Source organism: Anoplopoma fimbria, chromosome 15 (assembly GCF_027596085.1).
Source record: "Anoplopoma fimbria isolate UVic2021 breed Golden Eagle Sablefish chromosome 15, Afim_UVic_2022, whole genome shotgun sequence".
NCBI lineage: Eukaryota > Metazoa > Chordata > Actinopteri > Perciformes > Anoplopomatidae > Anoplopoma > Anoplopoma fimbria.
In genome coordinates, this window is record NC_072463.1 from 1,112,192 (window position 1) to 1,130,885 (window position 18,694).

General features: G+C 39.9%; 1 protein-coding gene across 1 annotated transcript in view; it reads left to right on the forward strand.

Annotated features, from left to right (window-relative positions):
- The window catches only part of akap6 (A kinase (PRKA) anchor protein 6), a 158,865-nt gene that overhangs the window by 106,715 nt on the left and 33,456 nt on the right, over positions 1 to 18,694 (forward strand). Inside the window, 2 exon segments of the mRNA XM_054614454.1 lie at positions 7,252 to 7,398; positions 17,068 to 17,310. Of these exon segments, the coding sequence (XP_054470429.1) occupies positions 7,252 to 7,398; positions 17,068 to 17,310 (390 nt within the window).

Sequence of the window (18,694 nt, forward strand, 5' to 3'; positions counted from 1 at the left end):
ACTCTCCTCAGTGTGTTAGCATCTTACTATAAGTTGCTTTAGTTAGTCTGTAAATTAGCCCGCTACAATGGTCGCAATGGCAACGGTACACATAAAAATGGACGCCGCTCTGACCGTCCTGCTACATTGATTTGAATTTAAAATATCCTTTCTCCTCCTATTTTATTTCTATATTTCTGCACTTGTTTTTAGAGCCGTCCATCTTGTGATCTGATCACCTCAGACATTTTTAAAATCAGGTGTAAACAGAGAGTCCTAACAGTGAAGTTTGTTCTGAGGGAGGAGCTAAAAAAGGTCATAAAAAGTGGACATTTCCATTTAATTTGATCTGCAGCTGCTTTTCATACGACATCATAACCGTTTATGTGACCCAAACATAAAATACAAAACAGTTTCCAACCAAATCCAGGCCAGTTTTTATCGTTAGAATAAAGCAAATATTACAATCAGAAGAAAATCTGTCTGTGAATTCATTCAACGAGTCTGTAACGTTGCTCTCTGTTTCCTTCTCTCTCATGTCTCTCTCTCTCAACAGACTGGTAGAAATGTCACCCACTTCGCTTTGTACTAATGACCTCCCAGCGACACACACACACACACACACACACACACACACACACACACACACACACACACACACACACACACACACACACACACACACACACACACACACGTGACTCGCTGCGAGGCTGAATGGCGAGCCGTCTTTACCGGCCAGTCAAATGGCTCATTCATCCGGGTTTCCATGGCGACAATTAAAACATGTTGCCGGGTCTTTTGTTGTGTCGCCTCGTTTTGGAAAGAGAGAAAGTCTCTTTTTTTTTTCCATCTTTTTGTCCAAACAGCAGGGTGTTTTTAATTTGGTGAAAGAGAAACGACCAGAAACTCTCAGAAGCAAAACACAGAAGGCCGAGTTTAGATTGAGTTTGATTTGAATTATAGCTAAAGGTTTACATTAGGTCAGCGTACAACCTCAAGAAGGTTGAGAGGAAGAAATAACTAGAACAACGTGTTAGAGGATTTACATATAGATAGAAGTTAGTAAAAATAAGGGCTAAATAAAAAAGTGTGTTCAACATGAGTTATTCCTAATATATGAAAGAAAAAACGAGTTAAAAAGCGTTAAAATTCACCTTAAAATGTTTAAAGGAGAACTGAACACATCAACACACACACACACACACACACACACACACACACACACACACACACACACACACACACACACACACACACACACACACACACACACACACACACACACACACACACACACACACACACGCACACACAGGTTGAAGTGTCTGGCAGTATAAATGGGGTGTCAGAGAGCCACTTCCTGCTCTTTCAGAGCCGGTGGAACATCCATCTCTACCGGAGACACTGAGACACACACACTCACACTCACACTCACACACACACACACACACACACACACACACACACACACACACACACACACACACACACACACACACACACAAATGTAAGCAAGCATACAGTGTTTTTTTCTACCCTCTTTGTGTATCTCCTGCACACACACACACACACACACTTTGTTTGGGAATAAAACAGCAGAGACAGGTGGATGTGGAGGAGGAGGAGTTAAATGAATAACGAATGTTATTATGGGCTGCATGGTACTCATCTGTACACTGGTAGTAGTACCAGTAGAAGTATTACAAAATATATATAATATTTCCTGGCACTGTGGAGTGAGCTTACAAAAAACATTTACAACTTTGTGGATTGAAAAATTAAGATTTATGTTGTTATTTACAGCCCAGTGTCTTTGGAACAACTCCATGGTTTAAATCCAGAGCCATTCACAGACTGTATAAGAAGTGGACGTAGTCATGGTGACGTCTCTCACTGGTTTGTGGATGTTATGAAGCCTCGAGTTCATTTTGGCCGTGACCATCTTGGTTTTTATGCAACCAGTGAACAGGAAGTGACCATATATGGAGTGAGGAGGAGTGACGTAGAGACGCCGTATACGTCTCTGGTGTGGACCTGTCAATCAGTGTGTAGCCCCGCCCTAAAGCATCCCCTGCTTTATGGTCTGTTTGACTCTAAATGGAGCATCATTTACTAAATGAACATCATGCTGTATTGAAGAAGACTTGAAACTAGAGATTGAGACCATAAACTCATGTTTACAATGTTTACTGAGGGAATAAATCAAGAGAGAAGTAGAGTCATTTTCTCATAGACTTCTATACAACCAGAGGAGTCGCCCCCTGGTGGACAGCAGAGAGAATGCAGGTTTAAGACACTTTGATGCTTTTCACCATAAACCTTTCCTTAACTAAACATACCTTCACATTGTAATCATCTGGTATTTGCCGTGGAGATTCATGTTGTGTATCTCAGTATGTATTTATTTTTCATCCTGGCTACGGCACTGAATCAAACAAACGCTGATGAAGAAGAAGCAAGAAAAATAAAGTGATATTTCACATCATCACAGGAAAATGCTCAAGAAAGAAAAGATGGAAGTTAGTATAGAAAGAAGGAAAAAGAGGAAACAGGAGAGGAAGACAAACAGAGGAAAGAAGAGGAGCTAAAGATGGAAGAGAAACATAAAAACTAAGAGAATGAAGACACAAAGACGGAGGAGCAGAGAACAGATGAGGAGGAGGAGGAGGATGAAGATGCGTCCTTATCGCCTCCCCCGAACTTTAGCTGCCGCGACGACAAAACCGTTCCGTTACGCAGCCTCCGACAAACTTCTCTCATTTGGCGGATAAGATGAATCTGCTAGAAGAGAGAGGAGAAAAAAAAACCTGATGTTCAAAATGCATTAAATGTTTTTCATGTATGACTGCATTTTTGCTGACATTTCAGCTCCGTGCTCATTAATATGGAGACTAAATTAAACTTATGATTGCTTGTTGATTTTCTCTCCCCCTCTTCCTCTCCTCTCCTCCCCCATCTCCCCCTCTCGTCTGTTTCTTCAAGCGTTTATCTCTTGTTTCTCTGTGTGTTTGGAAAACCTCTTTTTGTGTTTTCTTGAACCAAATTCATAGTAATAGGTATTAAAAATAAATATGTCTGAATTAGAAACACTTCTAATAATAATTCCACCTGCAGTAATGCATATTTTAAGACGTTTTTGAAAAAAAGTGTTTCATTTTAAGCAAATAATCTATCACCAATATATTTCACAAATGACTGATCTGTAGTATTTGTTGTTATTTATTTACTGTAACTCTCTCCTTCACTCTCTATTCATTATATCTCTCTTAACTCTCTCACTTTAACTCTGTTTATTTACTCTATCTCTCTCCTTCACTCTCTATTTATTTACTGCGTCTCTCTCCTTCACTCTCTATTCATTTACTGTATCTCTCTCTTTCTCCCTCACACAGTCTCTTTGTCGTCTCCTCTTCCTCCCCCGTCTCTCTCCTTCCTCAGGCCTGTGTATCTCAGTCCATCCTTGCATGGAGATTGACTAGAGGCGTGAATACATCACAACTAGCCATCCATGCATCCCCCCCCCCCCCCCCCCCCCCCCCCACCTCATTTCTCCAAGACTCCTCTCTCAGCACTTATCTCAAAGTTCGGATCTCATGCATTTTAATCGGCGTGTCTGTCTTTCCTTTCTCTCCTTCTTTTCTTTGACTTTGGATCGGTGGCATCCTTCAAACAAACAACAACAATAACAACAACAAAACAACCCCCCCCTCCTCCTCCCCCTCCTCCTCCCAACAGCTCCCTTTCCCCCCTTTTTAAATCAATATTTGCCATCAGCAAATAAATCGTATAATTTCCTGACTGTTAGACGAGTGCGACGCCGACATATTTACCTTCCACTCGTCTCTCTCTTTCTTTTTTTTGCTGTCGATCCCTCGTTCTCGCGGCGTGGCTATTAGCTAAGTGAAGGGGATGGATGGCCATGAAGCGCCGAGCGATAGCATCTCCATCAGAATCGGCGACAGTGAAAAATGGCTGCCGCCTCTCTGATGACAGCGCAGCAAAAACACACACACACACACACATGCATATGTCCTCTCACACACACACAGAGTCAGAAGAGACATTTAAATATTCAAATGTGCCCGGGCGGTAATGATAAACGACAAGGGAAAAGTAGAATCAAGTAGCTATCGATGCAGAAAATGAAAAGAGGAGAAAAAGAAAGAGGAGGAGGGAAATTAAGCCAAAAAAAGATGGAGGCATCGAAGGAGAGTTACGCTAACAACTGAAAAAAGAGGGAAGAAATAGAGGAGATAGATGGAGGAAGAGGATGGATGGATTACAAGAGGAGGGCTGAAGGAGTGTTACAGTAAAGACAATAAAGTGTTGAAAAATGGAGGGAGTGCTTTAAGTGAACAGACAAAAAAGAGAGAGCGACAACAGATGAAAGGACTCACAAGATATTTAAAAAAAGGAGAGAGAGAGAGATGGAGGACAGGATGACGGACGATGTGAAAAGTTGATTTGAAATATTTTAAAGTGGAGAGACATGGGAAAAATAAAGTTAGGATATGAAAAATAAAGAAGGATATGAAAGAGGAGAGAAGAAAGGAGAGAGGAAACAAAGGACGTGACAAAATGACCGAACGACACCAGACGGACAGAATGTAGAGAAGGAAAGAAATCATCAGAGAGCTACCGCACTGTAACTGGAAATTCAACCAATACAGTCCCGATATGAGTCCGCCTTTTGAACCTCCGGTTTCCTCATGTTGAAATCAACTGCTAAATCCCATCTCCACATTCACGGACTTTGAGTCTCGTGGTCTAAAAGTCTGTGTTTGCTCTCTCGTAGACATTTGGAGCCCTTTATGAACACTTTCAGTAATGTTTCTGTAGACTTTGCATGAGGGAATTATCCACAACTAAGAACATTTTGAATGCTAAACAAGGCGTAAACCTCCTGTTCTTTAAAGTGAAGCCGATTCTTAAGTGTCTTAGAGCTGCATTCTCTCTGCTGTCCACCAGGGGGCGACTCCTCTGGTTGTATAGAAGTCTATGAGAAAATGACTCTACTTCTCTCTTGATTTATTCCCTCAGTAAACATTGTAAACATGAGTTTATGGTCTCAATCTCTAGTTTCAAGTCTTCTTCAATACAGCATGATGTTCATTTAGTAAATGATGCTCCATTTAGAGTCAAACAGACCATAAAGCAGGGGATGCTTTAGGGCGGGGCTACACACTGATTGACAGGTCCACACCAGAGACGTATACGGCGTCTCTACGTCACTCCTCCTCAGTCCATATATGGTCACTTCCTGTTCACTGGCTGCAAAAACAAAACAGCACGGCAAAATGTCTTTTTCTTATAGTATTCAATGTGTGAGCAGCCAAAATTCATATTCCTTTAGTTAAATGTTAAAATTCCTTGTTGGGCTTAGTTTTTCCTTATACATATCTTATGAGAATGCATCAGTTCATTATGTACAGTAAGCTCCATAAATATCAATAAACTATGTGGAAAAAGAACACATGGTATAAATAGAAAAGTGTGCAGCGTCTTGGCTCCCCGACCGCATCGCTCAAACAAAAGCATAAACCATAAGATGTTCACTGATACAAAATGGAGCGTTTCTTTAAAAACGTCTCCAGAAAGGGACTCCGCAGTCTGCCGCCGAGCTGCTGCGTTTGATTCCTGCACGTCTGTGGAGCTGCCACAGTTTTACCTTTAAACGCGGTCAAAGCAGCGAGTGAGATGTGCTGAAGACCTGCTCCCACCGCCTCAAACATCTCATCACGAGAGGAGCTGCAAACAACAACAATAAGAAAAGATATGCTCCATTTTTAGTTGTTTTGAAAGAATACTCTGCTGAAAACGTCGTCTTTTTAGTATCAAAACTCTCCACCTGCTTCCTCCTGTGTGGAGGAAGCAGGTGTAGTGGGAAGGATTTACAGCAGTGTCTCCTACAAAATGTCTCCTACAAAATGTCTCCTACAAAATATGTCTTTTATTTTGTCAGATATGTTTTGGAGGAAACATGTGAACTGCATGAATTATATTTCTGTGCCCAAAGTTACTTAAACAGACCCATAATAATCTTTATCACGCCTTAGTTGGAAATGATAAGAAAAGAAATAGAATATTGTGACACTATCAATGATTCCATAATATACAGATTAATAGACGTTACGTTCCCTGCAAAACATCTTTGATAATATGCAAATTCTCTTTTAAAGAAATCCTTTTTTATGGTTTCCATGTCCTGCTATTTGCTTTGTGATAAACTGCCAATGCTGGAATTGTTTAGAATATATCCAACGTTGGGATCAACAGTGGATGAATAAGTTATGCAATCCTGTCGGAAACAAATTCATCCAACTGAACCAAATGGACAAAGGTAGACAAATTTTCACGCAAATCGTTTGATTCTTACAGCAAAATAGGAACTAATTATTTATCAAGTTTCTTTTTCTTCAGTTTTTTCCAAAGATGGTTTTGATCTTTGTGTCTGTCCTTGTATCTGTCGATCTAATACACCTTGTCTAACTTACAAGCTAACAAGGCCTGTTTTTCCTAGGAATGGGGTCTGGGGAACAAAAGTTTCCCTCCCTTTTTTGATCCCAACAATTCCTGTCAGCTTTGTAATTAACATTTTTTTGCAACGTTTTCATGGCACTTGGTTGCTCACTTTTTGAATTATTGCTTCCAGGTTTTCAGACGTGAATGTCACAAAAAGTTCACTTATAAAAGCACAAATCACATGTCTGAGCGTTTTACAAAAAAGGCCAATTCATATTTTAGAGTCTTAAAAATCTGCATTTTAGTAAATATTTTGCAGCCAAATCAAATTGTTTAGACGATATTAAACCTTTGTTTCTTTATAGTACATGTAATACTTGACTTTTTTTATCTTTACAGGGTTTATACAAAGGCAGTAAAGTAGTCCATGAATATGAGATATGAGTTTACAGATTATTATAATCCCTCCTCGTCATTGTGGAGGTTATTTTATGGCGTTTTGCTGGTTACACTTGTTGTCTTGCTTCTTCGCTGTACATTTTGTTTGTCCTCCTTCTGGTGTTTCAGTCAATAATGCAACAAACATCACATTGATTGATTGGTTTTGAATGTTGGTGTTAGAGCTTTTCGTAAAAAAAAACTTGTTTGAAAGAACCATTCTAATCTGACCCTCATTGTGATGTCACAAGGGGAAGAATCTCACGAACAGCCTGTTTCAAACTGTCACCAGTGTGCTTCATAGACGTACAGTTGTGAAGTCTGTCCAGATGTGTGACGTCTGTCTGTCCTCTGTCTTCTGTCCTCCAGAGCAGCCTCGCTGAGCTGATGACCATGGAGAGCAAGAAGACCAGCCTGCTGGGCCGAGCAGAGTCTCTGAAGAGGAGCGGCACCGAGCTGCCCGACAACTTCCACCGCAACATACACAACCTGACGCACACCTGGAGACAGCTGGAGGTAACACACACACACACACACACACACACACACACACACACAAATATATTTCTGTTCTGACAGGACTGTGTGTGAGCCTGAGACTAATTTTTAGGCTAATCAGCGATGATCTAATCTAGAACATGAAGATGATAATTAGTGTTGTCTCAATTAAGGAGCCCTGCTGCCAGCGTGGCCTTTAATTCTGTGGTGGAATGTATGCTGGGATGGCTGGATGAGATTACCTTATTACATAAAGGTCATATGGATGGATGGATGTCGGACTAAATATCTCTGGTTGGAAAAATATCTTGAATTTCTGAAGCTTTTAATAACTTCAAAACGGTCTTTTTTACGAGAGTAGAGTTTGCCAGTTTTCATGGAATTGTAGATTGTAATTTCCTTTCTTCCCAAAGCACTTCATGCAATCTCCATGAAATCAAATTTCGTCCCAGATCTTAGAAGCAGCAACAACTGTAGAAACTAGTGCGATGTCGTGTTCATATTGCTTGGCCTGGCAATTGACTCCAAGGTTGTGAAGAAGAGTTTGGTTGTAGCGTTAGTATATCCAGCAGCAAAAGTCAACTGCACTTAATCCACTGTGGAGGACTCAAGGTGGAGATGCACAAATTCGTTGACTTTCTGCGCATCAACATTTGCATAATCATCATTCAACCTCAACTTTATGCAAATTTGGTCGTCCATCCCAAGACAGCAGATGCACAAAACTCAGATCAAACAATCGAAAAAAAAAAAGAATAGATAGTCTGTTAATGCATGTATCGCCTCAATGTTTTCAGAAACATATTTTTTTTCACTGTAAAATGAGAAAGTTTGGCCGGCCACCATCGAGCCAAAAAACAAGCACCGCCCACCGGCCAGAGCAAACAGTCAGCATTGCTAGCAAAACTCAGATCAAACTGTCAAAGGTTTTCAGAAACATATTTGAGACATACAAAGGAGAAAGTTGAAGTTTCCGTTTGTTGGCCTTGATTTGCTGGTTCTCCACCATCATTCCCCGGAGCCCTGAAGGCCCGCCCCTGCTGAGTGCTTCTTTATTCATATTGAACGTGTCGCTTGTCCAAATTGCACCAACTTCAACACTGCACATCCCAAGTTCCCCAGCAATAAGCCCACCAAGAGTGGAGTACAACGGATGGACGGTTCTCGAAATATGCAAAGGACACACTCACAAATTCCCATCTTTATGGTAAGATCACAGTGCTACAGCGCCACCTATTGCCCAAATGGCACCAAATTAGCAACGGTCACTCGGATATAATATCTACACATGTCTACCAAATGTAGTCGTAATAGTAGAAAGCATTCAGGAGATATGGGTAAGGATTTTCTAGACTAAAACGTTAAGCTGAATAAACACTCCTATTGGTTCATGAGGTTGATGATGGATGAGTAAAAGGAAAATGGATGAATCACTTAGAATGTATTTTTCTCGGGAATGCGAGGACGCATTGGTGCAGATGGGAAATGTGGTTTTAATTTGAAGAAGCATCAGCACTAACAATGCTGCCTCTTTTACGACGTCTGCTTCCTGTCAACCAGCCAAAGATCAGTCACTGGATCAGACACCAGGTGATCCTCTGCTCTGAGACCCAGAAGGTATAACGCTTGCGTCCTTGTAGAGAAAGTTTTCTTCAAGTCGTCTTCACAGAACAAAAGTCATCAGGAAATGAAAACGCAGAGAAGCGTCTGCACCGGTTGAGATGGACCGTGTGCTTGATGTCGCATATGACAAACACACACACAACACACACACACACACACACACACACACACACACACACACACACACACACACACACACACACACACACACACACACACAGATTTTCCAATCTGTTTGAAGCAGCTATGCACTGTGGAGTGAAGACTCATTTCTACAACAGTGCTGAAGTTGTTTGATAGTTAAAGTCTACAGTGTTTAAGTACATAAATAATAAATACATAAAATACGGACAAACATATTGCAAATAATAGCAACTGGGAAAGACAAACAACTACAGCTAAAGTCGCAAAACAAAAGGAAAAAAAGTAATCTTAAAGACCCACAAATGCTTTTCCCTGCAAATGGTAATTTTGACTGTTCCTTATGAACCTGACTGAAACTACTACAATACCCATGAGCCTCAGCACCTGTTCAAGAAGTAGATGTAGTCACCAAGACGCCACCCGTTGGTTTTATGGACTGGCAAGTTGAAGCCTCAAGCGATTTAGGCTTTTACATTCTTGTTTTTAGCTGTCACCATCTCTTATATTTACGCCATCTTGGTTTATGGCCATCACCATCCATTTTTGTCATCGCGATCTTGGATTTTTGTTGGTGCATTCTTGGATTTTGGTATTTACCATCTTGGGTTTAGGTCTGTCGCCATCGTGGTTTATGGGCAGTCACCATCTTGGTTTTTGGCCGTTACCATCTTGGTTTTTGGGCTGTCGTTATCGTGGTTTATGGCCATCTTGGATTTTTTTTGGTGCTTTCTTGGATTTTGGCATTTACCCTCTTGGGTTTAGGGCAGTCGCCATCTTGGATTTTTTGACGTTCCCATCTTGGTTTCTGGCTGTCGCCATCTTGTTTTTAGGGCTGTCATCATTGTGGTTTATGGCCATTACAATCTTGGATTTTGGTCATCGCCATCTTGTTTTTTTATTGGCGCTATCTTGGATTTTGGCATCTACCATCTTGGGTTTGGGGCTGTCGCCATCTTGGTTATTGGGCTGTTGCCATTGTGGTTTATGGGAAGTCGCCATCTTGGATTTTTCGCCATTGCCATCTTGGATTTTTTGCCGTTGCCATCTTGTTTTTTTGTCTGTTGCCATCGTGGTCTATGGCCATCACAATCTTTGATTTTGGTCATCTTGGATTTTTGTTGCACTTTCTTGGATTTTGGCATTTACCATCTTGGTTTTTGCCCACCACCATTTGTTTTTTGGCTGTTGCTATCTTGGTTTTTAACAACCTGAAGTGACAGTCGAGACCTGTCAATCAGTGTGTAGTCCCGCCCTGAAGCACCCCTGCTTCATGGTCTATTTGACTCTAAATGAACAGCATGCTGTATTGAAGAAGACTTATTGTATTGAAAAACTAGAGATTGAAAGAACCAAATATTTTCTGACAAACATGAGTTTCAACTTTTAATGAGAAGATGAACTTTTTCAACATAAACATCTGAAGTAACTCCCATTGTGACTCTTCTATCTGGATCATTCTGAAGACGTTATGCCTTGCTGATGGGCACGTCGGCAGCCGTTGTTCGTCTTCACCCAGGCGTGGTGATTAAATCCAGGTCTGCGGTGGAGTCGACAGCTGTTAGCAACTCGTCAGGAGGCTCAGATGTGACGATGTGACTTTGTTCCTCCGAAGAATCAAACCGTCTCCTGTCGACCGAGCGGTCACACACACACACACACACACACACACACACACAGATGGCTGTGTGTGTGTGTGTGTGTGTGTGTGTGTGTGTGTGTGTGTGTGTGTGTGTGTGTGTGTGTTTGTGTGTAGTCCCTAAAGATGCACACACACATTATCGTCTCACACACAAGTTCAAAGTTGTTGGAAGTGTGTTTGTGTTTGAATTAACATTTGTATCAACCTCTGAAACAGATTCCATTTTAGAAATGAAACAACAGCAACAGATGTCTCTCTCTCTCTCTCTCTCTCCTGTCTCTCTCTCTCTCTCTCTGTTCCTCTGTCGCTCTACCTGTCTGTCTGCCTCTCTCTCTCTCTCTCTCTATCTATCGACCTGTCTCTTTCTCTCTCTCTCTCTCTTTATCTCTCTCTCTCCCTGTCTCTCGCTCTCTCTCTACCCGTCTCTCTCTCTCTCTCTCCGCTACAGTAACCAGACTGTGATTAAACTTCTATTACTGACAAAGAGACATTTGGACTCACAAAGCCGTTTCACACACACACACATCAAAGTTTGTGTGTATCGTCAGGGAACAGATGGATTGTGGGTAATCATAGAAAGAGACACCAGTGAAGCAAACACATTTAATCCTCCCTTTACACTACATGTACAAAAGTATGTGGACACTTCTCTTTACATATACTTTAGAGAGAACTTTGAGAACTACACATTGTGAAATACTTTATATGTGATGTTTCTGCTGCATTAATTAGTTTTTTGCATTGTAACTTCTTTATTTCTTGTTGGTAGTTTAATATACAGCAATGCATCATATTCTAAGCATTTTCCAGCTGATCCAAGAGGTTTTTTAAGCCATGAATTAAACTTTATTTAGTGTATTTATTGCATTTTAAACAATAACTTTCATATTCTAATGGGAACATTCTATAAATCTAATATTTAGCAGGACAGAGTAGCAAATATTTCTTAAACTCTCTTATAGCAGCACCTCCTTCACCTCCTTCTTACTCCTCGTTTTCCTTTTTATTTTTTCCTCGTTGCTTTTCAAGCACAAAATGCCAAATATTAGCTTCTGAAAAGTTGGAAATTGATGCTTTTCTGTGTCAATAGTAAATTAAATATATTTGGCCCGTTGGTTAAATAAAATAAACCTGAACTTTTAGGCTGCAGGAAATTTTAACGAGCATTTTTCACTTCTTTCTGACATTTTATAAAGAAAATAATCAATAATAAGAAAAAAACCAATGATGAAACTGTTTTGTTTGTTGCAGCGACACTTTCCGCACCTCCCCAGACCTCTCCATCATACGCTGTCACCTCCTGATTCCTCCCCCTCTCCTCCCACCCTTCATTCCTCCTCCTACTTCTTTCATCTCCCTCATCCCTCTCTTTTTTATCTTAATTTTGAAGGTGATTTTGTTTTTCTTGCCCAAATATTCACTATATATCAATGGTCTCACCTCTGTTTGTCTCTCTCTCTCTATTCGTCTTCGCCTTCCTCCCTCCCTCCTCCCCCTCCCAACATGGCGTCTGAGTAGCATATTAACGGGCCTATCAGTGCTGGCGTCGGCATCTGCTGCTCTGACACAAATTGGGAATTAACTGGAATTGATGTCCTGTGCCTCGCCTCTGAACTGTCCTGGCCTTATGAAGAATTTATGACACACACACACGCACGTGCACACACACACACACATGCACACACACACATGCACACACACACACGCCGAACGGCGAAGAAAATAAAGAGGTTGTAAATTAGCTTTAATCTTTTCTGTTGTGGATTTTGGCAGCAGCTTGTCGTTTTTTGCAGTGGTTCAAGGTCAAACTGTGTGAGGCAAGATAGATAGATAGATAGATAGATAGATAGATAGATAGATAGATAGATAGATAGATAGATAGATAGATAGATAGATAGATAGATAGATAGATAGATAGATAGATAGATAGATAGATAGATAGATAGATAGATAGATAGATAGATAGATGGATACATGGATGGATACATAGATACATAGATACATAGATACATAAATCTGTGTAGCAGAATTTAAAAACAGAAACACTTAATAAATAAAGAGTGTAACAGAGACAGAAACATGACAACAGACAGAGGTGCTTTGTTTGATTTCAGCTGCAGGTAAATTAACATTTAAAATGATCTTTTTCTTCCAATCAACCCTGTAAAGAGTCGCTCACCAGTTCAACCTGCAGGGAAAACAACATCTCTCTCTGTTTCATTCGCTCTCCTCTTCTTTTTATCTCGCTTATTTGTTAATTTTCTTTTCTCATTTTCAGTTTTCTCCCACTGGATCTTTTTCATTTGCTCCATTTGCTTTCCCCCAGAATTATCTTTTGTTCTTGTTCTTCATTTCTCCTCAACGATTTCTTTTCTGGCTCGATCATTGTTCGTCTTTCTCTTTTAGTATAAATATTTCCCCCTGTCTCTTTTTTATTTTTCTCAGTGCCTCTCATTAATACACAATTTCTAACCTTGCAAAGAGAATGTATCTGCATTAAAGCTTATGGTCTTTTAAAGTCTGTGCATGCTGATTTCATGTAGAAATTAACAGTCATTGTTACATAAAACACGATCAAATCTTTTACCTCACTGTTAACTTCACACATATCATATAATAAAAGCTAAAACCAGTTAAAACTTCGCTAAATGAGACTTTTCTAACAACTAGTTTGGATATAAATTACATTAAGATGGCATTTAATAGGAATTATGAGAAGAAAAACTAGCTGAAATATGCACTTTGTTTGTTCTTGTCATTTAAAAAAAATCAAGATTGAACCATCTGAACCCCAAAACACGCCGGCGGGATTGAAAAGCATGTTATACTTAAACAATCACCAAACTACGTGTTTTATCACAGCCAGCATCTGTAAAAAAAGGTCATTATCGTCAGACTTTTCATCTTTCCGACGGTCATTGAACACATCATGTGTGACAAATGCTCCTGTCAGGAAAAACCCTCCAAAACAGAGCTTAAATATTGTGATATTTCCTATAAAACATTTTATTCTACATGTCTCATTTAAAATCTCGCCCCAAATAAACCGATTCCTTTAACCAGATTCTGTAAAAAACATTAGATTCTGAGCTCCTCAGTGAAACTATGAAGACATGATTGATTCATCTGAGACCAACAGTCATGTGGCAACAATTGCCTGAAAGTTTGACTGAGAGGAGAGGCTGGAAGTAGAGGATGTAAGAATGTAAATAGTTCAATATATGTGACACACAGAGCATCCATTTAACACTTGTTGACACTTGGAACAATGTTGGATAAATATAGATTCAAGTGTTTTCAAATTTTCATAAAATAAATTATCAAAGATATTCAACTTGCATTTTTTTTATGATTTATGTCATTATAACCGTGTCATTCTGAACTAAAGACATGTTTGAGTTCTCTCTACTTCTAGTCATGATTGTTCTGTTTCCATAGAGGGTGAGCACTTTTATATGAAAGTGAAAATCAAGAACACAGAAAGAAAAATGTGACATGATCCACAAAACGCCCCAAAAACAGCGTGGAGTCCAGAGGGGTCTCTTAAGATTAAATTCATCTGTTTTCAGTTCAAAAAAATAATTTCAACAAAGTAGCCAAAAGCACAAACAGTATGTAACACTGAGAGAAAAGCCAGACTACAATTAAATAAAACACAACTTGATCATGAAACACATTCAGTGATCGGACAACAAATGCAACAAAAGCAACACACAGAGCTCTGACTATGGCACGTGTTTCTCTTTATATCTCTTAAATGATATCTGATGATAGAAACTCCTCCTATCTGCTGCCTCCATCTCTCTGTTTCTCTCTGACAAACTAACACAGACTCGTAATCTCCTCTGAACACACAGCCGACTGCTCATCTCTCCGGTCAGGGGGTCCTCTAATCGCCCCTCATCATCGTTTTTTTACCTGCCAGAGTTGTGCTAAAGTAGTGTTTCCACTCAGGAGGGAGAGTCGCCGACGGACCGACGGCTCAAAGCCTTTTGTACGAACACATACAAATGCAAATGAGCTGCAGGAACCCATGTGGAGCTCGTTCAGCAGCAGATCTGTGATCAGCAGACGCTCCTAGTTTCTCTCGTTACGGCCGTTTGTTAAACTCACGATGAGAGCTGTAAGATAACGGAGATCTGATGCTTCACATTCTTCAAAAACAATCCAATGTAAACCGTGAATAAGACCAGATGTAGTTTGTGGAAACTGACATTTGTGAAGAAGTAAATAGACAGGTTAGTAAAAATAATATCAACATATCTGACAAAGTGATAATGGAAGCTCAGCCTCAAACATCTGATCAGGAAGCTGATTGAACAGATAAAGTGACTAAAGACGACTGAGGAGATGTGACTGAAGGACGGAGTGAACCTGTGGTTTATCTGCGTCCATCTTAACAAAAGTCCACAAAGGAAACCGGCGTTTAAATAAATAAAGATCACCTCCCGAAGCGCTCTGTGACCGGTTGTTTTGGTCCGAACCAGAACCGCCTCATCAAACATCAAACGTACTAAATGTTACCAAGAGTAACAAAAGTAAAAATCCTTATGCAGAATGACCTGTTTCAGAATAATGTATATTATTCTATAAATATATATCATTTTTTATAATTATTGATAGTCTAATATGTTCATCACTTTAATGTTGCAGCTGTTCATTTTTATTTTTTTAAATATATATATCACTGGGTATCTTAATAATGCAACGTCATCCATACATTGTTTTATATTTTGTATAGATTATCAGAATCTGCAAATTGCTGATGTCCGGTCTCATCCAGCATTTGTAGCTACGCTTAAGAAAATGAATACGGTATCCAATTATATTATTTTGTAAATAATCCACGTAATCTTGAACGAGGAAGTAGAAAGAGCTTAAAAACCCACAGACGCTGTTTGATCCCCGTGTGAAACGAGAAGTCAGTGTTGATATATTTGTCAGGTGACTTCCTTCCTTCAGTAACAGCTCTTCTGTTGGGGTTTTAACCCAAACTACCATCTTTTCCTAAACCTAACTAAGTATTTATGTTGGCTAAACCTAGCTAGTTGTTTCCTGTGACGACGGAAATTTATTTTGAAAAGACTGTTTTCATGTAACAAGAGGAAATTGACACGTGTTTCTGGACTTTTGTACGAAAATGCACGAAATAAAATCCTCCGTAGGACGTTACCAACATGGCCGACTATAAACCAGCTCGTCTCTAGTGACCTGAGTGTTACAGATCACCACAGAACAGCACAAGTTTATTTTGTATCGATGAGCACTTTTTGGGAAAAAAACAACATAACATGAGCACACACACACACACACACACACACACACACACACACACACACACACACACACACACACACACACACACACACACACACACACACACACTAAACCCAAGTGTGGAATAGTCTCTCAGCAGCTTGCTGTGTCTGACTGTGTGATCAACAGGGGTTGGAAAATTACTCTGCAGAGCGTACACACACACAAACACACACACACACACACACACACACACACACACACACACACACACACACTCACACACACACACACACACACACACACACACACACACACTTGGACTCTCTTGTTATTGTGAGTTGTTCCTATTTGAAGCAGTGATTGCTTCTCACTGAACCCTCTCCGTCTGAATTGTGTCTAAATGCTGTTTTGCTGTGTTGGTGAATATCAGCTCTGAATTAGCAGCTGATCTTCTTGCACCTGGAAAAACACCAGTTCCACTCCGAGAGCTTTGTTCACACAACGACAACAACAACAGCAGCAGCAGCAGCATTAGCAACATCCAGCTAATTCACAGTCACAATAACAAACATCAGCAACAGAGTACGAACGTATCATTATGTAACAGACGGAGAAAAGGAGAAAGTATTCTATGACTTTTTATATTGTGTTTTTTCATCATGTTCTGGAGACTTTATATGTACTTTTACTGCAGTAAACGGTATAAATACTTCTTTCACTACTTGTTATAATGTCAATAAAGAATCAGAGAATATGACTTTAAATGTAGCAGCACAGAAAAAAACCAATAACCAAGATGAACTAATGTGAACGACAACACTGTGATTATTATTTCATCTTCAGCAGCTCAGAGTCCTGCAGCCGTTTAGGAATAAATACATGACTTCCCTTTTATTGATCCGCACGTTTCCAAGTGTAAATGATTAATGATCGTGTCTGTATTGATTTGCATGATGGAATATTGACACAACACTGAGTCCTGACTCTTAACTCCTTCACCTCTCTCATTTGTCGTCTGTCAGAAAATCCTCTCGGAGCATTCTGGACCCGGCTCTTCCTCCCAGCAGAACCAATCATTGACCGTGGACTCGGTCGCCGTGGAGAACCGCCGCTCCGCCCTCTCGCCGATGACCAACTCTCTGCTGGAGCAGCTGGAGGCTCGCATTAAGGAGCTGAAGGCCTGGCTGAGAGACACCGAGCTCCTCATCTTCAACTCCTGCCTGGGACGAGACAAAGAGCCCTCGGAGCAGCTCCAGAGCTTCAAGGTACCGACCGGCTGAGGCTATTTGTTGGGGAAAAAAAGTCAATGTTGCATCAAACATTAGATTTTAGGGATAACGAAATGCACAGATTATTTCTGGTTGATGAAATATTGTAACTAAACATGGTTAAGCTTTGGTTCATCATGCTCATTTTCAGGTTCATACTTGTATTTGAGGTTTCTACTAGAACGTGTTAACATGCTTTTAAGTTTGAAAACACATATTTTTCTCATACTATCTGTCTAAATATTCCTGTATTCACCCTTCCGTTGTAGCGCTTTAATCTTGTCTTTATACTTTAATTCTATTAATAGAATTATACTTTTTCTTTGTACTTGGAGCGTGAGCTTCCACAAATGGCGAGCGAGCTCCGAGCATGAACGACGGCGTTTAAACTCAAACAAACAAAATGAACCCAGAAGAATCATAAAAATAACGAGTGTAACCAGCAAAACGCCATAAACCTCCACAATGGACAGATTTAAATTATCTTTAAACTGATATCTCATATTCATGGAATACTTTATTACCTTTATAAAAGCCCTGTAAAGAAACAAGTCAAGTATTAGTACTGTTAGTAAACCTGAATAACAGACAAATAAATCCTCTAAATAGAGATTACTCCTCAAATGTAAACTTTAACTGGACACCTTCACTAAAAGATCTTAGTAGCTTTAAAACAAATATTGCACAGTACGTTCCTATTTCGGTATCACAATTACAAAGTGCTTTTATTTTGTTTATTGAGGAGAAACCATGAATTTTAGGTCGTCAGGTAAAGTTTTCTCTAATGTGTTTTAGATAAAATAAGATACTTTTTACAGGAACAGATTTATTGTGTAAATAAATAACCTTAAAAAAGAGAACTATTAGTACAATATGAGCATTAACTAAATACAACATAAAGGCAGTAAATACTTCTTATAATATACATAATTACTAGCTGCAGAAGATGAGGAAGTACATTGAATAGTTTATTAATGTACATTGTCACGTAACCTTTCTTCTCAAACTTTCAAATATGTAACAAAGCTTTGGCCAATCAGCTTTAAGCTTTGAAAGAACAACACACTCGCTGTGTGTGTGTGTGTGTGTGTGTGTGTGTGTGTGTGTGTGTGTGTGTGTGTGTGTGTGTGTGTGTGTGTGTGTGTGTGTGTGTTAATGCTAAGTATAGTGATACATCGTCTTAATGAGGCCAGATGAAGGCGGTGCTGTGTTGGAGCGATGGATGTATGGAGGAAACAGCAGTTAGCCTTAAAAGCCGCGGGACGCTAACAGGATATTAATCAGCCTGCATCACACAGAGAACAGCTAGCTGCGCTGATTAGCCTAGCCCTGCCGTGTGACTGACAACCAGGAACACACACACACACACACACACACACAC